The sequence below is a fragment of the Haliotis cracherodii genome, unplaced genomic scaffold, assembly GCF_022045235.1.
Source record: "Haliotis cracherodii isolate W230 unplaced genomic scaffold, xgHalCrac1.p SCAF_15, whole genome shotgun sequence".
NCBI lineage: Eukaryota > Metazoa > Mollusca > Gastropoda > Lepetellida > Haliotidae > Haliotis > Haliotis cracherodii.
In genome coordinates, this window is record NW_027266270.1 from 25810220 (window position 1) to 25837475 (window position 27256).

General features: G+C 37.1%; 1 protein-coding gene across 2 annotated transcripts; it reads left to right on the plus strand.

Annotated features, from left to right (window-relative positions):
- Positions 1–3668: 3668 nt before the first annotated feature.
- LOC139462421 (nucleobindin-2-like) lies at positions 3669–25829 on the plus strand. 2 transcript variants are annotated; one of them, XM_071244124.1, is made up of 12 exons: positions 3669–3766; positions 4349–4499; positions 9796–9903; positions 10022–10184; positions 14747–14835; positions 15956–16141; positions 16957–17047; positions 17302–17360; positions 17708–17902; positions 18800–18883; positions 20544–21164; positions 21292–25829. In XM_071244124.1, exons 2-12 carry the CDS (start codon positions 4362–4364, stop codon positions 21316–21318), a joined length of 1761 nt encoding a protein of 586 aa, XP_071100225.1. In that variant the 5' UTR covers positions 3669–3766; positions 4349–4361; the 3' UTR covers positions 21319–25829. The 2 variants fall into 2 exon arrangements, with proteins under 2 accessions (XP_071100225.1, XP_071100226.1); XM_071244125.1 differs by having other exon boundaries at positions 10022–10148.
- The last annotated feature ends 1427 nt before the right edge of the window (positions 25830–27256 follow it).

The window sequence follows — 27256 nt, forward strand, 5'->3', positions numbered from 1 at the left end:
CATGACTATTATTTATATATAGCTTATTAATTTCTATAACAGTCGTATAGTATATATAACGTATAGAGGCAAGTGCCAACCAGTCATATAAATATTACGTAATGTGCCGACCCTGCACATATAAGCAATGTATAAGTACGATAAGCAAGTCTATATGGCTTCGTTTCATGTCAGTACAAAGCAGCTTTGTATTCAAATTCAAATGGTCCGGAGCAAACGCCTTGGCAAGTCTAGCTCGTAAGGCGTGCCGTGTATAGAAATCGTGACAGGGCGCAGGCATGGTCTCCCCGCGTAGCGATCCACAGGCCCGAGTCTCAAGATTACATCTCACTGAGCTCTTATTGTTGCAGGCTCGCCACAATAATGAGCTTGAATTTAAAAGCAACAGTTTCCATGCAAAACAATCGCAAAGTTGTGAACATGGCGACGTGTGCACAAGCCGCATCTGAAATGTGACATCGTGGAAATGTCAAACAAATAATGTAAATGCGTAGTGGGATCTTGCATGCGTCGATATCAGTTTCACCCCGCTGGTGTTTCTTTCTGTCATTACACTACATCCACACAGTCGTATGTTTATAATCTCGTATTCATTATGACATAACCATTTTCAAAATGCTTCCGATGCTTGATATCTGGGGCCGGATATCTACGTCTTTGTCAAGGGGCTTTGAAATAGCTTGGCTACTACATTCCTTGGAATCTCCAACGCAGTATACTAGCTTAATTCAAATTATAAGATTATTTTTGAGTACAGGACATACCACCAGCTGATTATCAACGCTTTAACTTTTATCTTGTGAATTAGTAATTTGTCATTTTTAAATAAGAGGTTAAATATAGACTGTCGTCATGTCACCTCCTCTGGACTAGGTCAGTAGGAGGTTCGGGGTTTTGAAATGTCACGCCTTCGTTTTCACTCGTCTGCAGTTCGTTAAAAAAAATTACACGTCCACATTAACTGGAGTTTTGTCGTACAGTGACATAAAACACTCTTTTATCACACACAGAAAAAACAAATTACTCGTGAAATAAATGCGATTAGCTTACAAAGTTTGTATACTGATGTTAAGTATGAATTTTTCGAAAATTGAAGTATTTGAATATCGTTTTGTTCCGAACGCTTGTCATGCTCTTTGTTTCCACGACGAGTAACGATCCGTTACTGGGTCAAAAGGCTTGAGAAAATGGTTTCGATGTGGGGTATCGGAGGAGAGTTGGGTTGTGGGATTCAACGACCATATGGCGAACAAAGCAAGTCTGAAACCCTGGCACCTGGGCCAGCCACCTGCAAAGTTCGTCCAATGGTGTTTGTCAAGAGGGCGCTCTCTGTCCGCTTTCTCAACCCTATTGTCACAAAGCCATGGCAAACCGGACTGGACAAAACCAACAAAGACCCAACTGGCCAATCAAAAGAACTCAAATAACGATGTATGAAGCAGGGCATGTAGCCATCTTTCAAAGGGACGCAATCGTTGTTAACATGAATACTTTACCGGACTTTAACGGAATTAACCGACATCTTCCGGAGTTTTCAATGTCTCGGCGAAATCGACTTCAGTTTGATAAGCGGCCTTTGTCCCATTACCACTGATGTGGTGGTTTCCATAGCAAAAATGGTATCCATTTGGTGACTGATTTGCATATTCATAATTTCATATATCATTTATCTTTTTACATATTTCCCTTCGACCTACTATGTTTCATCTCGTACACTAAACATTTTACATATATATATCATATTTATTTGTTTCCGAAATGTATCCATGAGTATGAAAAAGACTCCCTGACTCATTGATAAAACGCCTAGAAAAGTATATATCAATTAATTACAGTAACATTCGTGACCTCCAAACATTTACACGGTTGTAGTGTGGCATATAGATTATGGGTGATGACATCTAGGCTCAATGATTTACCATGCTGGATCTGTGTTACATATATTCTATACATGCTAAGCAAATTTCAAGCGGCAAAATCTGTATCACTTATTTGTAAATGAAGGAACGCACTTCAAATTCCAACACATTCGCAGTCCTAAATCGGTCGATAAACATCTCAGTTTAATGGCGTAGTTTTTCGGATGGTAGGCGCAGAGTGGTGTGCGATAATCATTGATTTTTTGTGCTAGACAGGAACCCAGTTCTTCGGACCGCAGTGATAGCCTTCACATAGGTACTGGTGTTTATCTAGATGCGCCTGCAATGCTACAGACTAACGCTCAGTCTCTAAAAATACGTAATTTTGATAAAAACATGTAACTCCATTAAAATTGAAAAGGAGCCCTTGTGAGATTGGAGATTCAGAGCCTGAGGAAAATCTAGACTTTCTTCATTTAGAGCTTTGAATTACAGAAAGGGCTGGGCTGAAGGGGAAATAAATATCGTACAGAGACTGCGAGATGGACTAGCAATGAATCATATATTTCCCTTCCTGAAATAGACGACACATGCATATGCTAAAACATATTTGAAAAGGTCATGGTGTATACACCAAAAGTAGGGCAAGTGAGTTAGTTGTTATATTTAATTATTCACTTTAATGGCGGCCTGCGATGTGTTTTTTTAGAAATTCACACACTGTGAATAATTATAAATAAAATTATGAAAATAAATAGGTTATTTATAAATTATAAATTCCCATGGCAGAGTCATGACCTTTGTGATCACAAGTATTGATTATCGGAATACCCTTTGAAGCGCATGTAAAATATAAAGCACTGCATCGAGATGGAGCGTGTGTGCTTGTGGTGGGATCACACGCAGCATCCCCATCAGACGTTATAATATAGTCATCCCAGGAGTGTTGAAGGATACACCATACCTGTCAACTTAACACAACTTAACGGTTTGTCAGCAAAACTCACTCTCTCACGTAATGTCAGTGTGATCTCACGCCTAGAGAGAGAGAGAGAGAGAGAGAGAGAGAGAGAGAGAGAGAGAGAGAGAGAGTTGTCTGTGTCTGTGTTTTCACCATTGAGCAGTTAATTAACCGATCCTTTCCCTCTACAACTGGGTGCTTGCTTGTGTGTTTGTTTGTATGTAAGGTCGTATAGATCTATAATTATATTCATGAGCATGGGAGACAACCCACACTGTCGTACGAAGACACAATCATACCTGCCACACACGGTCAGTTCTTTCGACTTTCTCCGCTCGGGGAAGCATAACTAGCGTGGCAAGGCATTGATTACCACAGGGAGTATATTGCCTTGCACCATGACTGCGGAATATCTGCATTTACAATCAAAGGTCAAGACGATTAAAAAGTAGGCAAGTCTAGCTAGTTAAATTACATTCCCCAAAATTGAATCAGCATTAGAAAACATTTTTCAATTAGAGAGACAGTAATTGTGTTTTAATAGATTTCATAGCCCATATCTCAGTGGATTATGACGATGATGATGATGATGATTAGCTTATAAAAATGCAAAGTTGTGGCAGATGCGAAATTGCAAATAATTATACTCAATATCATTTTTGATCTAGCTTTCCCTGAAATAAATAGTCAAAAGATTATGATTCTCTATTTTTATCTACATGCGGCCTGAGTTGAATATTATATTTCGTCATAGATGTGACTCGAGGCGATTGTAACGTTCAGTGTTATTACGATTACGATTACGTGTACTTATCAATCCAACCAATCACATTAGAGGTAACTTTTACTCCGAGCCCTGTGTACAGACCACGTACTACTTCCGGTGCTTCTGTGCCGACAGAGCGTCTTGCGATTATTTAGAAAAGATACCATCTGGTAGAAACAGGTAAGCACTTCAGGTCTTCTAATAGTTTCTCTTCCTTAATCGATATCATTTATATTTTATCCATTCAGTTAAGAAAAATAGGTATGTATAGCAATAAGTTTCATGAAAAGTAAGTTAGGTCCGGTTTGACAAGTCCAGTGATTTCCAAACATCTGGTCAAATGTTGTATTTTATACTTACGGTTGAAAATACTCCTCTTGATCTTAAACTGAACGTTATGTAATTACCTTTTTATTCAAAATGATTAATAATGCCCATGATTTTGATTATTAATCTGAATATAATCACTTTTTTACTTTAATACAGTTTGAATAACTGTATTACAGTCAAAAGTGATTATATCTGTTGGTTTCATTCATCATGTTCATTACTATGTTTAAGTTTGAACAATGACATTAATTATCAACAATCTAACTTTAGTTTGATCTAAATTTACTGTAAACTTTATGGGATCATAAAGATGAATAGAAGTATGATAATCATCATTAATGATAAGCATGATAAGCTTACAGCCTTAATAGTTTCATTTTTATTATTTACTGAAACTGATGGAAGCTTGATACATTTTCCCCTCTTTTGCAGGAATTAACAAATCATGCATTGGTCTGTGGCAATAGTTGCTGCTGTGATCTTCATGGCTGGCATGACAGATAGTAAACCTGTGGCTCAAAAGAAGGGGCCTCCCCCTCCCCATGACAAGGCTGTAGAAGGTGGATCAGATGCTGAACAGGAGGTGAGTTTTGTTTCAGTAGTACTCTGTCAGGGTGACTTACCTCTTGTTTATTTGGCTTTATGAGGGATCATTTTCCATTACTAAGTGTTGGAATTCAATTAGAACATTTCAGACCTGTTTTTAAACTCATTTTGTTATGAAATCAAGTGCAAACTCACTTTAAGAAAGACATAAATAGTTGTATATTTTCATGTTATTTGTGTTTATTTCAATTTAAAAAACAACAACAGTAGCTGGGAATAGTTATTGCACTCCCAGATTGGTGACATCAGTACGCAGGGCATGCATATCATAATTAATGTGCACTTAAGTGACCTAATATGTGAAGAACCAGGTTTTGTAGTTGAAATCAGTATTTACCAGAGTAAGCTCTGTTAATTCTAGTTCTTCTTTGTCATTTATTATTTCTTTTTCTTTTGAAAGGCCTTATGTAAGAATTAATGATGTTAAACATGTAAATATTCATTGACAAGTGAACGTAATGAAAATGATGTATACAGGAGAAAGCTTCAGATTTTTAAAACGCCTAAACGATAAAAACGTGCAGAAAATATTACATTTAGTTGCATTATCAGGATAAGAAGGTTCAAAATTTACAATTGAAAGTGTAGGTGGACATAAAAAATATACAGTAGCACTGGCAACATGTTTGATAGTTTAAGAAATTGATTCTATGTATGGAGATTATATTGATTATGGACCTATCAAATCTTATTTCAAGAATTTTGTTTCTTTATCCAGTTGATAATATTATGGTGCACATCTAAGCTTGAAGATCAAAATATCTTTTGATAATAAACATCTTTTTTTAAGAAGATCTGTTTAGGTGTCATCATCAGTCATGTTAAGAATTAAGGTGTGGTTCTTTGTTATTTGAGGTTTTCTGGTATAGTATTTAAATCTCAGGACCCCATATATCTTAAATTTAACATTAAGATGATGATTAGGACACTGTTGTCCTAGTTTCTTTACACAGCTCGTTACACATGGTCATCTGATTCAGAAAAATAAGTTGATTATCTGTTTTTAACAAATTACCTCATCTTCATGATCCTTGCTTCTTTTTTACACAAGGATCCTTTACTTTAATGTCCTTCTGCTGTGCACCAGCTGTTTTGTAAGCATGCTCGTTATTATATTGATTTTTCTTGATGGATAATGTCAGCTGTTCTGTATGTAAGTGCAAACTAATTTGTCAGTTTCATTCTACCATAAATCAGATAGCCATTTATGTATGTCATAATCCAAGGATTTACCTAGGTCTATATATTTGTGGGTAATGAGGACTGGTAATGATTTTTTTGGGTCTCAGGTATAAAACTATGTAAGATGTCATTTACTTCTTTCCGAAAGGGATTTTCTTGTTTGAATTAAATCCAATGTGACTTGCAGTGGATACTATTTGCATCCATTCTGAATTGTTATGCATATGGGACACAGTATGTTGTGTCCTGTGAAACAATGCTTATCATATCAAAATTGGTTAGTACGTGTGAAAACCAGTTTCAAATGAAGATGATACTCTGTGATAAGTTCCTGATATGTAGCAGATGCCTTGGGCGTGATGCAGATTGATTACCATATATATGCCTATAGGCTCCAGTGGTGTGACTGAAGTGATGTGTGGACATTAGCACTCTGAGAATGGAAGATGTGCTGATTTTTCAAGACTGGATTCTTTAATGTTGTTAAAAATGTTTTCCTTTAACATTGTCAATGAAACCCTTCAGCTGCAAGTGCTGCTTCTTCTAAACTGAATGTGTGCAAAGTGACTGCTTCTTCTCAGCAGCAGTGTTCAGAAGAGATGGAAAAGTCATTTCATTAAAAGTCATAAGTTTAATAATAGAAACATAATACTTTCATGGGTCAGTGGATTAAGAATGAACTGTAGTAGGAAGTCTCAAAGACACCATGACTCCCCTTCAGATCTAAGAGAATATCATTCACTGACATTTGGAAAAGTAATACTGAATAGTACTCAGGGCAATACAGATATTGTATTTGATTTATTCAGTGGTCAAGGGACCCATAAGATATGGGTTAGAATTGGCCTTCACCAACCCATGCTTGTCCTAAGATGTGACTAATGGGATTGGGTGGTCAGGCTCACTGACTTGGTTGATGCATGCCATCTTATCTTAATTGCATAGATCGATAATTATGATGTCAATCACTGGATTGTTTGCTCCAGACTTGATTACTTACATATAGCTGGAACATTGCTGAGTGCAGCGATACACATCAGACAAACCAAAAAACAAAGTGGTCAGTGACATAAAAGTGTTGATTATATTTTTAGATTATCTGATCCACAAAATCTTGTTCTGTATAGAAGAAGCAGTTGATGTGAAGCATGATATTGTTGTGGGCTACTAATAAAAGTCACATATTCATTAACTTTTAACTTTGTATCTTAAAACAGTCCTTGAACCTGGTGTTGACTGAGGTAGTCCAGTGGTTAAAGTGATCTTTTGTCAGAGTCACACTGAAGACTCAGATTTGATTATCAGATGGTATCCCCTACAGTTCTATGAGGGAACAGCTTCCCAGGATCTAAACTTAAAAAACCCTGTTCTTCCATGAGCAAATATGGTATACATTTTACTTGTTACAGATATAGCCACATGTGTGATGCTGCTCTTCCAATTACAATTGTATATTTATGCAATGAGTCCCAGATTTTGTGAGTCTGGGAGAAAGAATCACCATCCATTGGAGACTCACTGAAACCATGTTAGCACCACCTTATTGCCAAATCTTATTACATTATACTATAAGAATGAAACTAACTAACCAATTCTTCTGGTTAAATGCAGCATGGTTGATGCCAACCGCCTCTTTTGACAGGGCCACATGGTAAACCAATAAGAAGTACACATGTATCGCACATTGAGTGTCAAATATCCCAATATATATTGATACATAGGGTTGGCGTTTTAGTCAATTCTTCACAAGCTGACCACATCTATAGCACTAATAAAGTTTCTTCTTACAAATGCTTACACAGAGTATGAAAGCTCCATGTCGCCTGCAGCTGTTGTGGAGATAGGTAGGATGTCAGAGACATTTGCTACAGTGTGCTGGTTAGTGGGAAGTACTATTGTAACCTGTTTTAGAGTTAGATAGTTTGGGAGCAAGGAGATTGAAAGCCTCTACATTATTTTACATTATTTGATTTGATTTATTTCCTTCAGTTTGTTCCCATGGTTGCTGGTGTTTCTTTCATTTGATAGAACTTTTAGGATTTTGATGTACATAATGAGTTAATATCTTTTTACTCATGAACATGTTATAATTTTTAATTTTAAGATGTTAATGTAGTCTATTTTTGTGTGTCATCTCTCTTACCACTAACTGTATATGGTACTTATGTTTCTAACACTTCGTTCATTAATAGTCAATTATATGAACGGCTCTTTGGTCCAGTGGATAGAGCATCTGTCCTGGAGGTGGCTCGATCCCCGGCCGCGTCATACCAAAAGACATTAAATGATAGTACTTGTTGTTATCCTGTCTGGCACTCGCCATTGAGGGGTGTAAATAAGGACTGGTCCATGTTAAACTGTGGCATGTTATTTCAATATGCTAGCACTATAAACCCTGGCATTAGACCAGACTAGTACATGCAGCCAAACACACACACACACACACACACACACACACATACACATACATGCACATTGCTATATAAGTGAAATCTTGAATGCGATGTTAAACCCCATTTCATGTCACTTCACAGTGCTCACCTCACTTCCATTTTTTTGCTGGGAAAACAACTCCTACTTTTCAGCACTCTTTTGTGTGATAACTATACCATGTAACTGTATGTTTACCTGTTGTTTGTGAATTGATTAGTTGTGAGTTGTGATTGAATTATCATGTTTATTGGTAGCCTTTCCAAATGGAACTGGAGTAGCAGACAAAATGGAATGTGTAGCCTGCTAAGTTTGGCCAAACCAGCACCAAATTCTTAACAAGGTTAATCATGTTACCAAAGTGTCGCAGGTATAGGCCAATGGGGCCTATCAGATTCATTTATCAGTTTTGGGGAGTGGGCTATTTCCTATGATTGACCTCATCAGCATCATAAAAAAATATAGAACCAAGATATCCATAATGTTATGCTGCCCATTGCTTCTTTCTCATTCAGTTTTTGAGTTCATTAAGTATATTGATGGACTGGTGTGGCTTAGTCTGACATTAACACAGAGAAATATGTTGCATGTAAGCTTAATGAATAAGATAAAACAACTATTTATTGGTGTGGGTTAATGTTGGAAAAGATCATGGACGAGGGTAGCCTTATGGGTAAAGCACTCACTTATCATGTTGAAGATCACAGGGGTACTTTGTGTGAAGACAATTCCTGGGGTCCACATACTGTGTTATTGATGAAATAGTGCTGTAATATTGCTGGCATGTTGCTGACATTTTTGGAATATTATTTGAATATTGTTATTTCTGGCATATTGCTAAAAGTGCTGTTCAACTCTTCTCACTCACTCACTTTCAATGGCCTGTATTGTTGGTGTCAATTTAGCAAGTCTAGAATTAACACTGGTCAAGAGATCTCTGATACACAGCTGCAGAGTGGTCAGCTGCTAACACTTACCAGTTGCCTGAGTAATCTACAAGGGGACCAGTTATATTTCGTGGTACATGACCTGTATTTTATATTCTGTCCATTCTCTTAGAAGATCCTTCAGGCAATAGAGATCAATTGCTGTGTGTGTTTTCTTATCATAAATATCATATGTTAGGAATACAATTGTATTAAGCAAGCCTTTGATCAGGTTGGTGACCTCAGTTGCGAAGTCATCAGATCACAAAACCAAGTTATTGGATTGGTTAATCTCATTGATAAAACTATCCATCATGCAATAAAAGACTGAATAACGACAACAAAAACTTATTTAGTCAAACACTATTCCAGTAGCTTTGTTACAGGTTGTTTTCGCATATCATTTCATTTAAATTGTTGACACCTCAGGTTTCGACGTTATCAAGGACCCACTCAATTAGGGGCTTCCCAAGTCATGCTGATGGTGTTGTAGCTGTGTATAGATATTTTAGCTTATCCTGCATTACTTAATGCATCTTTATCAGATAAAGTAATGCAGGATAAGTATACAAATGTAAAAAAATATTTTGATTTTACTAAAATTGTTAGTGTCTACATATTGAAAACAGAATAATGACTGGAGCATGTTGATTGCAATATTATTCATTCTTTCATCAAATGCTTTGAAAATCAAGTTTCATTAGTATTAAGATGTTTATGACCAATTTATTCCAGGGCACGAATTTACCTTATGACCGCTATCTCCGTGAAGTTGTCATGGCACTGGAGGAAGATCCAGAGTTCAGGAAGAAATTGGAAGAGTCTAATGTATCTGACATAAAGGTAAGTAAACCGATTTTTAGTTATTCGGTGACCTATCAAGTTCATAGAATCTGAATATTACATGTATAACTGATAAATGTTTCGAAACAAGCAGTACATGTGTCTATGTCTCTTCTAGGATGGGAGTGTGGCAAAACACATAGAGCTTGTTGGACATCAAGTCCGCTCCAAACTAGATGAGATTAAGCGTCGTGAAATCTATCGCCTCCAGGAGCTCCGCCGTTTACAGATGAGGTCGATGCAGGGTACGAAAGTCCTTCATTACATAGCCTATCATGGAGGTAGGCCATTATTGTTGACAAAGAGCAGTTTTCCGCACTGACGTCTGCTCCCTCAATGCCGTCTGCTGCTGTAGTTGTCGCCTGCTCACAACGTATGCTGCCTTGCTCCCTAGAACACCTTTCAGTTGAGTTAGGGATGTGACAACTCAAGACATTAGTTTATTTAGTTTGTATGTTGAGTTTGGGGATAGTTTTTGTTGTTTATGGGTACAGACCAGTAGTTGCATTTGGAGACATGGGTGTCAAAGTGAGTTGTCATATCCCTGTTTAAACTTTGTGACAGAATTTTATACAGTGAATTTTAACATGTGTATTTTTACAAAAATGATAATTTAATGAAATATCTTACAAATGCTTTGGAATAATGGTATTCATGTAGGAACTGTACATATGTTACACCTTGAAAATGAATGTAGTTGAGAATTATGTTCCTGTAGGTTTTTGTTTGATCATACATTCCATGGTTAACATGGTTAACATGGTTAAGATCTACCTATTCAGTTTCAGTGGTTAGATTATTCATGTAGGGTTGGCTGTATAAACATCCTCTGTCACATGGTTTTGACATTTCTGAGAAACTTATGTTTCACTAAACTATATAACGTCAACACTATCCTTCAAATGTCTAATGATAATGCTTCTATTGTATCCTGACTATTCAGTTGAATTGAATATATATGAGAGAAGTGAGCATGGTGAGAATATCCTTCCTTATTTGTTATTGCTTCCAAGTCGACAAGCAATTTGACCAAGACATCTGAAATAATCATAATTTCTATCTGGATGGGATTAATTTTTAAGCTATACATGAATGAACCAATTTTGGTTTTGTGAAAAAGAAACTTTTAAAATGCCCTCTAATAAAAAATAATCTAATTAGCAGCAGAACACAGGTTAGGATGTTTGTAGGGTATGTGTAGAGTGAGTCTTAGTCTTAGACTAACACTTAGTTTCTGAACATATATAATATGGATGGAAACAAACAAGTTCAACTCCATTTAAATTTAATAGGAGCCCCAGTGAGATGGGAGATTCAGATGTGGAAATTCTAGACTTGCTTAGTTTATGGCTGGAGCATTACAGGGGGCTGGGTAGAAATGAAAATGGTATGGTTAAAGTGCATCCTGACATAACCAGATATAGAAATGACCATTCTCACTGTTTCAAAGATCATTATGGAGCCTATGGTACAGCATGTACATGGTGTTCTATAGTTGAATAGAGGTTAGAAACGACTATGAATAGGGACCAGATTCCATGTATTTGGTCGCTAAGAATTGTGAAATTTTAAAATTTGTTTAGAAGTATTTTTCAAAAATATTGTATGTTTACATAACAATGTTCACATTGCATTTAGCCTATCCGTTCATTTTTGCACCAAACACTCTTTAAGCAACACTTTTTCACCTTTAACAGCACACATATTACACCTGTGTTTAAGAACATTGTATGGAGGCTGGATAGTTCACTCCTGTTGTGACTGCATATCATCAACTTTGGTAATCATCATTAGGTAATTAAATGGATTTAATTTTCAGATAAACTGTGAAGTGATCTTGTAATGTCATAGTGATAAGTATTGTATCTCAATATTGCAATAAGCATCACACAGTCAATACTTTCATCTTTGTAAAGAAAATGATAATGTTTTTTACATATATTGGAATTGAAAGGCTTGCAAATATTAATTCTTTCACGTAAATGTTTTAGTGTATATCTGCAAAATGTATTCTTGAGCAAATTATTCAAAAGTAGCTATTCAGAACATTTTCATTTGAATATTTAATGACAGATGATTGTATTGATGAACTTTTTTGTAAACATAGTAAAGTTAAAAAGAATATTTTTGGAGGGAACATTGTATAACTGTCTGTTGCTGTACTTCAACTTGGGAGTAATCAAGTACGGTATTTTTTGTAAGCCAATGTGGAAGTATATTCTTTTTCTAAACATTTAGCCATGATGTGAGTTTTGAGCAGTGACTTGAAATTAACAATGATAATATTCATAATAATCATGACAATTCAGTAATCATGTTTAAGGAGGTTTTGACAACATGTTGACACAAGGTGACTAATTTCATGACAGGTAAAAGGTAAATGACTGCTAAGAATTCTAAACAACCTGTAACAGATATACAAGTAAGAAGTTAACACCCATTTTGTTTCGTATGACGATAGTTAATCTAGCCATGATAGAATGATAGAAAAAATATAATCATATGAAATATTGGTTTGTTCTTTAACTTCTTTTTAGTAATATATTTATCACAGATCATGAGAACTTTTTGAAATATATTTCTACCTAAATAAAGTGATTATAAGATCTAGAGAGGTTCCAATGTATAGTTAAAGGACTGACACAACTACCAAGCTTAACATTACATTGGAATTTGAATCTGCCATGCCTCTGTGAGACAATATGATGATCATGATGATAGTGTTAATTTGCAGTGTGGTGCTCTGCCCATGTCCTCATAACAAAACTCACATGTCGGCCAAGACAGTATTGATGTTTCCCCATCCTTGAAAAGGCTGGCTAATAAGAGGCACAACAACTCGTGCTTCAGTCTGTGCCAACGAGATTTGAGTCCACTAGCCTGAACTTGGCTATAAGCATCATATGATGTTGATTTTGATGTTACTTTTAGACTATTACAAGCTGTGCTTTCTAGACCTAACAGAATTGTACTAGAATCGAGCTCTGGAGTAGTAGCTAAATTTGCAGACTGCATATCAGAGGGAGTTCCAGAATTTTTAACAATTATCCTTTTACCGTATTTACAAATCTATGATATGTCAATTTCTTATCTCCCTTACTATATAGTGTGTGTTCCTGGTATATCCAGGGATTTAATATGATATATTGACTCATTTTAGTTTTCAAGATAGTTTTCTTGAAGATTGTAGGGCACTAGCTGAATTGGAGTTTTTGTATATAACACTGTATCATTAACCCGAGTAGATGAAACACATCCCTAAATCCTGTATGCCCTAACTAACCTATTCCATAACAATTCTTATGACCTTGATGAGTTGGTTGTTTTTGTGTAAGATTATGATCATGACAATCAGCCAAAAAATTGCATGGCATCAGCATGATTAGAGAGCTTTGATATCCTCCCCTGTGTTTTATACCAGTGAAGATACGGATTGGATAATATGGATACAGACTGGTTTATATATTCTCCCAACAAAACATGGGTAAAAAAGGAATTTACAAAAAGAGCTGAAATTTGTATCATTGGTCTTGGAGCATCACTGTTATCAACAAAGTGCCATTCTAACTATCAGCTAGGAGTATATTTGTTGGACTCTGATCATGTTTGTCTGTGGTAGATTTTCTATTTTGTGTCATAATTTACAATCTGTTGTTACATGGCACCACGCCAGAGATGAAATGACAACATGATACTGTTGTATTGTGGTTAGTTCTTGTTCCCCTTTTAGTTTCTGAAGTAGCCCTTGGGAACCCTTGTAACCTTTTATTATATATTCGTTGATTTACAAAAAAATTGGCCTAAATTAAATTACATGGTGGAAGAAAATGAAAAACCTTGAAAGACACTGAGGGTAATTAATTGTTTTTCTTGTTAGATTAAAGATTATATATATATATTATTCCCCATTTCTATTAAGAGTGGAGATAAAATCTTGTATTTTTATTTCACCTAATTGTAGGACAAACAAAGTCGTACCCAATTTTTTGTTGTCAAAAGTAGTTTATTTCCTTCCAACATCTAAAATCTATACAAGTCAAAGGTCAGTGTCCATAGCGTTATGAGGGTTATGGACAGACCACCATACATGATGGTAGTTAGATGGATGGGTTCAAGCAATGGAGTCTACAACTTATGCCATTGGTCCAAAGCCTAAATCTAGTTACACTTCTTTGTTTAAAGTCATCATTGCCCATCCTGCAACAGTAAAAGCTATTAAAATTGTTGAAGTTTGAAAAGTTGGGACTAGTAGGCTCAAACATTTTTGACAGAGGCTGTTGAATGTGGAAAATGATTTTATTTTGCTTCACTTTGGGCTTTTGATATAACTGAAATATTGCTCAAAACAGTGTTAGCATGACTCACTGTAAATATGAAAGATCGGTTCAGCTAGTAATACGACTTCAGCAACCCATGCTTGTCGTATTTATGGGATTGAGTGGTCAGACTTGCGGACTTGGTGAATTTTATCTCAATTGTGTAGATTAATGCTCATGATGTCAATGACTGCATTGACTTGTCCAGACTTGATTGTTTCAAAAACCTCAGTCATCTAGCTAGAATAATGCTGAGTGCGGAATTCAACAACAAAGAAACAACATCATGATAATAACCCTTTTTTCTGGAACATGTTGATTTTTTTGGTGTTTCCAGGTAACTGCTTGGTGGTACTGACTCCACTGTAGGAATCTCCTATAGTCCTAATGAATCCAGTTTCTACTTCAGTAATAGAATATAACCTGTCAACTTTGTTAGAATTGTAAACATACATGCATTTCATAAATGAGGGATTATGTTGTGATTGCTTATGTTAATCAGTTGGTTTGGTGTGTTTGTTTGGCAGGTGTTGGAGGTATCGAGGTACCAGTCCATCTTGATGTAAAGAATCCTCACTCATTTGAAATGAAGGATCTGGAAACACTCATTAAACAGGTACATAGTTCTTCACCATGACAACAAGATCCCTTCCCTCGCCTTGACATTTTGACGACATCTAGTGTGTGGTTACTATAGAAATGGCAGATTGGCAATATGGTTAATAGGTTTCACACAGTTTCATTTCACATGTTCAGATGCAGAATTGATTGGCTCACATCTTTGTAAGCTTTGACATTGTTTGGACATCTTTGACACCTTTTAAAGATCTGCTGAAACAAGTGAACAGCCATTTTGTGAATGATCTTTAAATGCCATATGGTATTGTCAAAGTGACTCAATTCAGGTTTGTTGATCACTTTTAGAGCCAGGATGGCAACCATTTTTGAAATTATACTTCTGAGCAGTTTCTTAATGTTGTGAGCACAGGTTCAAACATTTATCTTAGGCCATTATAAATTAATCTTTAGATTCCCTGCCCACCACTATACCAAGCACCCTGCCTCACATCAGTTTTGGGGCAGTGGGGTAGCCTAGTGGTTAAAGCATTAAAGGGTTCGATTCCCTACTTTGGTACAATGGGTGAAGCCTATTTCTGGTGTCCCCCGCCGTGATATTGCTGGAATAATGCTAAAAGCGGCTTAAAACCATACTCACTCACTCACTCACTCACTCACTCACTCACTCACTCACTCACTCACTCACATCAGTTTGTCCCCATATACCTACAAAGAAAATTGCTATGTGTGTTCCTTTCTTTACTTGATGAAATACACAGTCCTACCAAACATTCATGCTTCGTGAGAATCACGTTCATCTACAGTTAATGAACACAGATTTCTGGAGCTCTTTGCTTGAAATAAAATAAAATATTAAAAATAATATTTCTTTCACTACCATCATTACATTTATGAGCAATTTAGATGAAACAATAATTATCAATTGTTGCTGTATACGCTGTGTGTAATCTGTTTGATATCTCAATGTTAGCTCACCTGAACCATTGATAAATGGAGCTTTCTCTCAAAGTTCATACCTCTGTCTGGGAGCTGGTCATTGCAATATTTCCCTTTGGATCACTCATGTCACAGAACGAGTTTCTCTGTTGATGCATTGTGTACCCTCTTGTATGTAACAATCCTCATCTTTGTGATAACAATCATATTCCTCCCTACAGACTACAACTGACCTTGAGCAGCTGGATGAACAGAGGAAGGAAGAATTCAAAGAATATGAAATGGAGAAGGAATATGAGAAGAGGGACAAATTAAATCACTTGTCAGAGGAAGAGAGGAAGAATGAGGAAGCACGTTTGGAGGACATCAAGAAAAAACATGCTGAGCATCCGAAAATGCACCATCCAGTAAGTCGTGGGGAAGAGTCCAGGACTGTGTTGTCAGTTGTATGTTTCCATACGTTACCATACGCATGGTATTAAGCCATTCATTTGTGTGTGCAAGAGGAGGTGTTGATTCTGCGGTAGAACAGGTCCCCAGTACCCCTGTATGTGACATTGGAGTTATTACCTGGCTGATTGTGTGTCATATGCCACTGTAGTGGAGTGTTGCTCACACTGTCAACCATTGTTTTGCAGGTTTCAATGCTATTCAAGGCATAAAACAAGGTTCAGTCAATCATTCTCAAGAGTATGTTCCATACATGGTGCCAATCCTAAAATGTAATGATTATCAGGTGAATGTCCACTATTCCCATGAATAAGTTTCATGAGCCATTTTATTTTTATTTTTTTCAACCTGAATGTATTTTTATCCTCACGTTTTGAAGAAAAAACTACTTAGTTACAATTTAAAAGTATTGTGTATGAGACTCAACAATAATGTGTTTGATGCATGACATTTGTGATGACAATGTCTGGAAATGTTGCTTTATGCCGAGGGCAAGTTTATGTGAACAGAACATGTTCCTGAATATCCAATGTTCAAACAAAGGGTGGCTCATTTGGTTAAAGCTGTTGATTTGCTGTGCAGAGTTGCATCCCTTAATTGTGCCAGGATCCACTGTTTTTGTATATTCACCCTGATTATTACCCTTTGTCTGTGAGCATCATACTTGTGCTTGGGTTTCAACAGTGTGGATAGTGTTTATCAGTTTTAGCTTTTCTTATCAAGAGCTGTAAGTGTCTCTATGAAGCTGTATGACCATCATTTGTGTTTACAGGGGAGCAAGGATCAGTTTGAAGAAGTCTGGGAGAAGAAGGACCATCTAGAAGACCAGCTATTTAATCCTAAAACTTTCTTCAAGCTACATGGTATGTCCAGGAGAATATTAGCCACAGTAGCCAGCCCATGACCAGATGGCCATGGGATTTTTGCATAATTATCTTGGTGACTGTGAAGTCCTTCAAGGACCCTGATGGCATAGATGCTTATACTATCATCAGCAACCCCAGACATGAATCCACACATGTCTACTGCTGTACGTTAGCTAAAACAGTACTGAATTGTTTCACAATTATATTCCTTCATGTATTGTTGTGTTCACGGTTACCTCCCTTCCTTGCAGATATTGAAGGTGATGGTTTCTGGGGTATTGAAGAAGTTGAGGCTGTGCTGCAGAGTGAGGTGAGAATTGGGTGCAAATGTTTCATAGGACTTGTGCCAAGGTCTGGATGATGTCTCTTGAGTAGTCAAAGGGAGATAATCAAGTCATTCTCTTTGTGTGTTCCATCCATCTTGCCTGACTCATTGGTATAACCTGGCTGATGTGAGTCTGTCATCATGCATCAATAGTGAGGGGCACCAAGTCCTGTTAGGCTGGATGCAAGTTAAATTTGTTTTCAGAGAATGAGTGGTAGTGAACAATATTTAGTTCAAACGTCAATGGCTTAAAACCATACTCTCACTCACTCACTCACTCACTCACTCACTCACTTGACCTGCACTGACTTGTAGCTGTGCCCTTGTTTCAGCTGGATAAGGTGTACAATGGCAACACTCCCGGGACGGACCCTATGGAGAGGTTTGAGGAGATGAACAGAATGAGAGAGCATATCTTCAATGAGATTGACAAGGACAAGGATGCTCGTATCTCCCAGGACGAGTTCCTGCAATACACCGGACCTCATGGAGATAACAAGGAGTTCAAGAAGGATGAAGGATGGAAGGTGAGGAAGGATGGAGATATTGGCTGGATGGAATATGGTTGATGGAAGGTGGTTGGTGGAAGTATAGGTGATGATGAGAAAAAGCAATTGATGGAAGTTGATTGATGGATAGAAGGTGGTTGATAGTGATTGAAGGATGGGTTGTGACTGATGGTAGAAGTTAGTTGATGATGGATTGTGATGGATGATGGAAGGTAGTTGATGGGTTGTGATGGATGATAGAAGGGAGTTGATGGATTGTGGATGAGGGATGGGTTGTGATGGATGATGGAAGGTAGTTGATGGATTGTGGATGAGGGATGGGTTGTGATGGATGATGGAAGGTAGTTGATGGATTGTGGATGAGGGGTGGGTTGTGATGGATGATAGAAGGGAGTTGATGATGGATTGTGGATGAGGGATGGGTTGTGATGGATGATGGAAGGTAGTTGATTGATTGTGGATGAGGGATGGGTTGTGATGGATGATGGAAGGTAGTTGATGGATTGTGGATGAGGGATGGGCTGTGATGGATGATGGAAGGGAGTGATGATGGATAGGTGTTATGGGTGGTAGAAGGTAGTTGTTGATTGAAGGATGGATGATGATCATGGATGAAGATAGATGATTGATGATGATGAAAGTGACTGATGGATGGAAGATAGACACATTTGGCAATACATTCTCATTCAGTTACTAAAAGTTTAGGACGATGCCAGAAGTATATCATTTCACTCATAATTAGTAAACATGATAGATGGATTGTTTAGTTAGCATCACAGCATGTGAATGAATGAGACAGCCCTGCAGAGATATTGAGGGATATCTAGAAGAGATCAATAAATTTCTGCTGCTTTGGTGACTGTATCCATGTGGATCCTCTGTTTAAAGATCCTCATCTATTTGTTGGTATTGCAGACTGTTGATGAGGACCAACTATTCACTGATGATGAATATCAGAAGTTTGTGGAGGAACATCATGCTCAGCCTGGATTAGTTAATGTAGGTCCATTGTCTGTTCACATTTTAGTTCACCAGTACCATGAGTACTGGAGGTTCATGTGACATTCTCTAATAACTTTGCTTCAGAGACATCTACAGTCAAGTCTCGGTAATCTGACACTCGTTAATCCGACAATCGGCTTTATCCGACACTAATGATAGGAACTAGGGCTGGGAAGAGTACAAATTTACTACCCGGGTACCCACCACGCTATTGCCCGACCCTACCCGGATACCCGCTATATGTCTCAAGACTTAGGTGTATTAAGTCCGATTGGGAATAGTTTGACCATAGTCCTGGTAAAATGTATTTAGATACACGTATAAAACGATCTGGTCATGCATACACTGACTAAATTTTATCTTTATTCAAACCTATAAAGGTCAGAAGGAATGGGTGCATAGTCAGAAAGAAATGCGAACAATAGTGACTCGCAGTGTAACCATAGAGTTTTAGATATTTTTTGTCAATAAACAATATATCCCGTGACTAACCACGGGTGCGGGTAGTCCTGTGGGTACCCGGGTCCTACTCAGTACCCACCCGACCTGGGTACCCGAGTTACCCGTCCCAGCCCTAATGGGAACCGATTAAATCAGTGCTATTTAGACCTGTTAATCCGACAGTCATGCACTCTTACTTTGACACACCTAATTTGCAACGAATTACCGAAATCACTCATTCTTGTTAATCCAACACATTGATCAGCATACTACATGGTCATCTGCCTGCGAGTGCACAGCCCATGTTCTGATGCGAGACAAGTCGGCTGGTAGTTGTATATGACAACGGGTGCAGAGATAAACTTGCTTAAGAATAAACAATAATTGATGCTTTAAATAAGAAAACAGGATTAATCACATGCTTAGATCACCTCAATCTCATTAAAATCAGATCTTGCTATCGCCAAGGACATCCCATTACAGGTCACGTCAGAACAACCTTTCGCAAACTATGACTGACCAATGGAATGACTAACAGGAAGTCAATGTAAGCCACTTAGAAAACAGCTTTCTTAAGCTTTGCGGTACCAGTTTCAAACTTGCTGCTTCCATTCCAGACTATGCTTTTTAAAGTATTTTGAATAAGTCATACAGTCCGTAACAGTTGTTTTGTGTTGAGCTTTAGAGGTTGCATGATTAGGAAACATATTCCGCTAATAAAGTAACATTATATTTTTTTATTACGTGTTTGTATCGTTATCTATCGTGTAGTTGTCCCATCTTCGATTCTACTTAATTTTGTTTCTCTGACATACTTGTTAATCCGACATAATCATATGCAACCAACCATGTCGGATTAATGGGACTTGACTGTACTTGTCTTCTCAGCGCCCACATAAATAATAACATACTATGATAGGAAAACTGAATAAATAGGAATTGTGTGGTTGTTCATTGTTAAATTTGATTCTTTAAAAGACCTTTATGATTTTAATTTCACATGATTTAGAATTTTATTTGCGCTGTTGAAAATATCCATACATTCATGAGAGCTACAGAGACTTGTTATTCGAAACGACTTTTTCCATGTTTGAGATGCCTAATAAGACATGCAACCTCTTCTTCTTTCCCAGTGTTTGGTTGTATCTTGTATTGACACAAATAGATTTCTGTTTGAAAATGTTTTCTTATATGGATCATATAATGCAATTTTCAGCAACCCCCTGAACTCTTTGACCCAAGTGTGATGCAGATGAACCAGGGTCAAGTTCCTCCTGGTCACATGCCACAGCAAGGTCAGAATCTTCAGTATCAAGGTCAGCCTCAAGCTCATGACTTCCAACAGCAACAACAACAATTTGCACAGCAACAACAAATTCTTCAACATCAACAGCAACAGTTTGCCCAGCAGCAGGTTGTCCAACAACAACTTGCAGAACAACATGCCCAGATGCAACAACACCATCAACAGCAACAACAGCAACAGCTGCATCTTCAGCAACAACAGCAAATGCTTCAGCAGCCTCAAATGGGCCAGCAGTTGAACCAGCAACAGGCTCAACAACAGCAAGGTCAAGTACCAAATCAGGGTCAACAACAGCAAGTTCAAGGTCAGGTTCCAGTTCAGCATCAACAACAGCAAGTTCAAGGTCAGGTTCCAGTTCAGAATCAGCAGCAGCAAGGACAGGTTCCTGTGCAACAACAGCAAGTTCCTGTTCAGAACCAGCAACCAGTTCAAGCCCAGCCACCTGTTCAGGATCAACAAGCCAAGCAACCCATACAGAATCAGCAGCAACCTATTCAAGGACAGCAACAGCAACAGCAACAGCAACAGCAGGTATAATCTGATAACATTTTTCAAACATTGATTTAACAATTACGATGGAATTTTTCATACCCTTAAAAATGCAAATTTGTCTACTCATATTTTTCCAATTGTTTTCACCAGTCTTTTCTTTTTCCAGGCTCAACCAGTTCAAGGTCAAGTCTAATCCTAAAGGTGAATGTTATTCCTGTGGAATTTGGAATGCACCAAAGGTCAAAGATGACAAGGACAATGCTATAAACTGATAAAAGTGATGTGATGTTGTTTATGTTATTTATTTTACTCAAGGTGGAGGAGCCATACTTACTATTGTTTAGTTGTCAGATATTTCTTCTTCTGATAGAAAAAAAATCAAAGTACTTTTGTATGATGTTTATTTTTATTATTCTTTTTGTAATCTGGCACTGTTGTAAATGTCATATATGAGGTTGTTTTTTTTATATTCTTTTCAAACTCACATCTAGAAATCCACACTATCTTTAATGATACAGTTTCACAGTTTTATGTTATCAAAGTGGAATGTTGAAAATTAATGTTTTTATGGAAATTGTTTTGGTTAACTTCTGAATCTCAGACAATTAAATTGCAGTTAAAACAAAGTTCCATTTGATTTCAAAAATTGAAAATCTTAAGATTGAATGTGTAATATGAATAACTCATTCACTCACTGCTGACACATCTGTCCAGTACTTGTCTGTGTTAGGTTTCAGCCCTGCCACCATGTGATTACACTGTTGCTAAAGCTGTGTAAAATCATCCTCAATCACTGTTAGTTTAAACAAGAACATTACGTCTTCGTCGGAGTTATCTCCCTTCATTTTTCCTTTCTTTGGGTTGACTTTTAATGAGACAGTCAGGTAACCTAGTGGTTAAGGTGTTGGCTAGTCAGGCTGGTTTGTATCTCCCAACCCTTCATGGGTACATGTGGGCCCATGCTTGATGTCCCCTAGCTGTGATATTGCTGGAATATTACTTTATGAGGCGTAAAAACAAGCTTCCGCACAGAGACAGAACTTCCTTCCTTCAGTATCTTCCTGCGAAAAGTACTCTTTATGTTATTTCATTGACAGTTGTGAAGATGAATTCAAGAGAAATCACCCTCTCCTCCAGACAGAACAGTGACAGCAGTAATTAGCTGTTTGTTGCCCAATCCAAGATCTGGGAGAACTGTGCATAGATATCTAACTGGATGTTTTTTGTTATTTCTTGAGTGCTTATTGTGAGAACTGCCAGGCTTTCTTTGTATGTCATCAGCTACATATTTTCAATTACCGGTAGGAGGGTTGTCATTGATTGGAAATTTCTGTATTGATAGTGATAGTTACCAAGTAATATTCACATATCAGTACATTGAAAAATGATTCAAGGAAAGAGTGAAGTTGTTTCTCAGAGTAAATATAAACAAAGTACCGATTCATATATTTCAGAAGGATAAAATCACCATTTAAACTCCCTTACTTGGGCTGGATGAATTGCTGTAGCAGATAATGATTATTGATGTGTGCCTTTGTATATTAATTATAGATACCTCTGGCTGTATACCTCACGTTGTGAGACATTGAAAGTTGTATTAATGTATGAATGTGAAATGAACATCTTAACCAACGTGTCAGTATGTAAAAAAACATTTTGACATGTTGCTGTGCTCGGCGCTGTTTATCAAATGCTAAAAGTTTTTGTTTTGTAAGTCAGTTTTACCGGTTTGTTATCATATTTAATTTGTACATATTTTCTTTTATTTCCAGGATATATCTGTATATTGTGATATTTTTGCAAAGTATTTCAGTGTAATATTTTGAATGTGTATCGCTGCATGCTTTGACATACAAGAACTGATGTAGGCCCGTTACTACCTGATATATCATCACAGCAGAGACTTACAAGGGGCATTGAAGTAGCTCAGTAGGACGTGCAATTGCTTGACACATAGAAGACCCATGTTCACGTCCCACATGGGTACAACCTGTAGAGCTGACGAGTCATCTCGGGGAAATGGCTGAAAAATACTGCTGTAATCTGTGTTAGACCCTCTCTCACTCAAATCATATAAGCATGCCAATTATATACACTGCTACAGCACTGCCTGCTTATATCTTAAGTTCCTTAGTCATTGTATTCTTTGGAATAAGACTGAAATGCCATATGCTTCAGTGCATTAACCAATGAAAACAGTAAGCTAGGAGTTCATTATGATTTGATTGGTTAATTCAAAATTGATTTGACTAGTACTGGGATGACAAGGACCAGGTCCAGGAAAGTCCTTGTGTTGCATTCAGGGGTCAACTCTGGTTTGGCTTGAATGCAAATCACCTATCCTGACATGAAGAACAAGCCATCATATTGTGTTTGGCTACTTTGGGGAAACCTTATCACAATGATGCATATATATTCAGAGAGTTTTAATCAATTGAGTCATATCAAATCAGGAAACGTGTGTGTGCAGACATTCTGTTAAATGGTTTGATTGCCAGGAGATAAGTATACACTGTAAAACTAATTGAGAGTTTTTATAGATTGATTTGTTATTTTTGTTTAAAAAGATTTTTTTTGTGAGAGGAGGCACACATGTATTTGTGATGATAGCCTGGTGCTAATCTTGGGAACATGTAGTTTAGCTTGGTGTCAGTTTCAGTTTCAGTTTGAATATTATACTCATTACCGGCAAGAACTGAAATCACTCATGTGTGCTTTTGTTTGAATTGTTGTATGTTGGTTGCGAAGTGATAGGCTCTTTGTTCAGCATTCAGTATTTGGCTTTGCAATGCATAAGGTTAACATTAACATGTGAAGCAATTTAATCAAATATTTATTTCAACTTACTGTATCATTCCAAAGAGACTATTAATGTTCTCCTAATCAGAGACCATATGCCAATATGATCTCTGACATTATGATGTTTGTCAATAAACCACCTTATTTGGAAAAATGAAACAAGGTGGGGAAAAATTAAAACAAATTTTATGCATTTATGATTTAGAAAATTGTGTCATTTATTGAAAAACTATGTTTTTTAATATATTTTAAATATGTGTTTGTTAGAAATAATAGATTTATAACTACGACTGAACAAATGTCAACACTTGTGCAGATCTTACAGCGTAGCTATTGTCAAAACCTTCGGATCTTCTGGTTGAAGAGGTTTGTCATTCATTGATTCAAGCATGAAAATAGGCACATCCATCGTGAACAAAGTCTTGTCTCCAAATCATTGCCACTTCTTAAATACTTGTTGTGACAAAACTTTTAGTGTTGATGTAATATTTCTGTGTATCCATATGTTTTGCCAAAAATTGACAATTGATTTGTTTTTTGAATGAAACTTAGGAGAAAATACATACCTTGAACATTATATTCAGATATTAAATAAATGTAATAACTAACATTGTTGAATAATGCCTTGAGATCTTCTTATTATGAAACTGCATTTGACAGATACATAATTCATGTACAGTGATACAGTTAACCACTTCTGGGAGATTGATGTCAGGAAACCTACCTATATGAAATAGAGGGACATTACTACGTACTGTGATTTACCAGGGAATATTAATCCAGAAATCACAAGGAACCATGTCTGGTTGTATCTAGAAGTTATTAATCCAGATACCACAAAGAACGATGTCCAGATTAAAAAGGTGTCACTGCAAGTGATATTTAATGTCAGCAACAAGTATTTCTGTGGTAGCTAAGGGACCCACCATTTAATATTCTGCTTGGGGGCCTTGGATTTTTCACAACACCTTTTTTTCTGAGCATCCAGCATCTCCAGCATAGACATTTATTGTTGTTGGTGAAATCTGAGGACAAAGTATTATTTTGCATTTTGTTTTATGGAACAATTCATTATTTTTTAAATTTTTTTTTGAGAAAAAAAATTCCCAGACCCCTTCCCCAGAAGATAAAATGGCCGGTCCCTGATTGACTCTAGTCGTTTGCACCTCATCACTAACTGATATAAATCAAGGTGCTGGTGAATCAGCTGTAAGAGCTGCACTGGATTTGTGATTCCAGTGGAGTCTTGTTTGTAGAATGTTACCGTGCAGTTTGTTCATACCTCTTGTCATAACCTGGGCACTGTTCCACAATGCGATCTTTGCATTAAGGTGATTGAAACTCCATTACTCTAACGTAGGCTTACGATTGTCATAGCGCTAAGGCTGCTTTGTGGAATGGGCTTGGGACTCCATGGAAGGTTTGAGGAGGGACTCCTCGGTCTGGTGCCAAGTTTCTACATAGGTCTACACATCGCTATTAGTGACCTCTGGTACTGAGACACTGTCAGGGTAATCCTTTACTTGCACCCAACCTGGTGAATATGACAATGAACATGATCATTGTTTGACATCAGATTAATCCCCAGCAGCTTCATCTAACCCAGTTTGGCAAAACCACTTCTGTTTCTTTTGTAAAAGTGTACTAAGGGTGTTCGGAGATCTGCATTTGGCCAATTTGAGGGCCATGTTTTGAGTCAGTTTGGCCAGTTTGATGTTATGGATGTTTCTGGAAGTTTGTATAAGTTTGATGTTATATCATGATCAAAAACAAAACAAATGTTGTTAGACTCCAATGTCTTGTAGAAAGCTGTTCCGGAATTTTGTGTTAAAACAGTTCTAGTTTTATTGTGAATGTTCCATAGCCCATGGTGATGTGAAAGAGAAATAAATGATTTATCATGTTTCTTGGACTCAAAGTGTTTACTTCACACAGTCCAACAAGATTCAGTGTTGAGTAATGATCTCATTTCATGTGGTCTGGTAGGTCTTCAGCATCCCATGCTTGCCGAAAAAGGTGACTATGCTTGTTTTAAGAGGCGACAAAGAGGATCGGGTGGTCAAACTTGCTGACTTGTTTGATCCCAATTGCATGGCGAGATGCTCATGATGTCCACCACTGGATTGTCTGGTCCAGACTTGATTATTTACAGAACGCTGTCATATAGCTGGAATTATGCTGAGAGCGGCGTTAAACAACAAACCAACCTACATGTGGTTTGGGGACAGCAGTAGATATGTCTATGGTCAAATGGAATATGGACTATGACAATGATCTTCTGCCATGACGGGTGATGATGTAGGGACAATCTACAAGAGGTGAATTGCTAAGAGTGCACTTTCCCTGGGTATAATGTGCATTGAGTTGTTTTATGCCATTCATTACAAGTCTGGATATATCATGGAGGCCAGTAAATATTAATGGTCAAAACACAAACCATTGAGGTCATACATTTGACCAACACATACATACACCGCATCGGCTCTTACAACAAGCATGGGGTACTTGGTACCTTGTCTGCTCCCAAGTTTACACAGGTGATTGCAACTACTGCCGTGTATGACAATGTTTCCTCAAAAGTTAAATGATGTTGAAAATCAAAGTTAATTCAGTTTCTATTTGAATCCATCCTTGAAATACATGTAATTTTCATCCAAGTTTCAAACTGTTTACTACATTCTACAGTCACCTCGTGATTTGAAGTGCCTGGAGTAGGGAGTCCTTACTTACTGGTGTATCTCATTTCAAAGGGTTTCCAGATGGGGTGAAAAAGCAAAAAAATATAAGGAAAAAAGGTTCCTTATTGAAGAATATGTATTCTAGGCTATGATGATGTATACAAAAAAGTAGACAATTTAAAGATCCTGGTTGACTTCTGACAGCAAGCTGAACCCGAAAACCAGAATTTAAACACATTGTGGATAGGGATCTGAGAGGAAAGCACATGTTGATAAAAATAGAAAGAAACCATCACCATAAAGTCATATTGTAATTAAAAACATTCTTACCATTGACCTATTTTGAGTCACAAGACATTAAACACAGATTTGAATCAGTTCTAAAATCACTTCACTTTTAAAGCATATATATGTATCTTTTGACATGCAATCCTGGGCAAAATGTAATTGGGATACTAGATTGTAATTTTAAAAACAAAGGAAAAACTTTCATCACAGGTTTAGATCTTGATAGTTTCTTAAACATGTTTTATATCTCCTATGTGCAGATGTGTACTTTCTGTACAAATCAACCTGAAACTATAATCCATATGTTGTATGATTGTGAACATGTAAGAAAGATTTGGGAGAAACTGTTTACATGTATTTGGATAA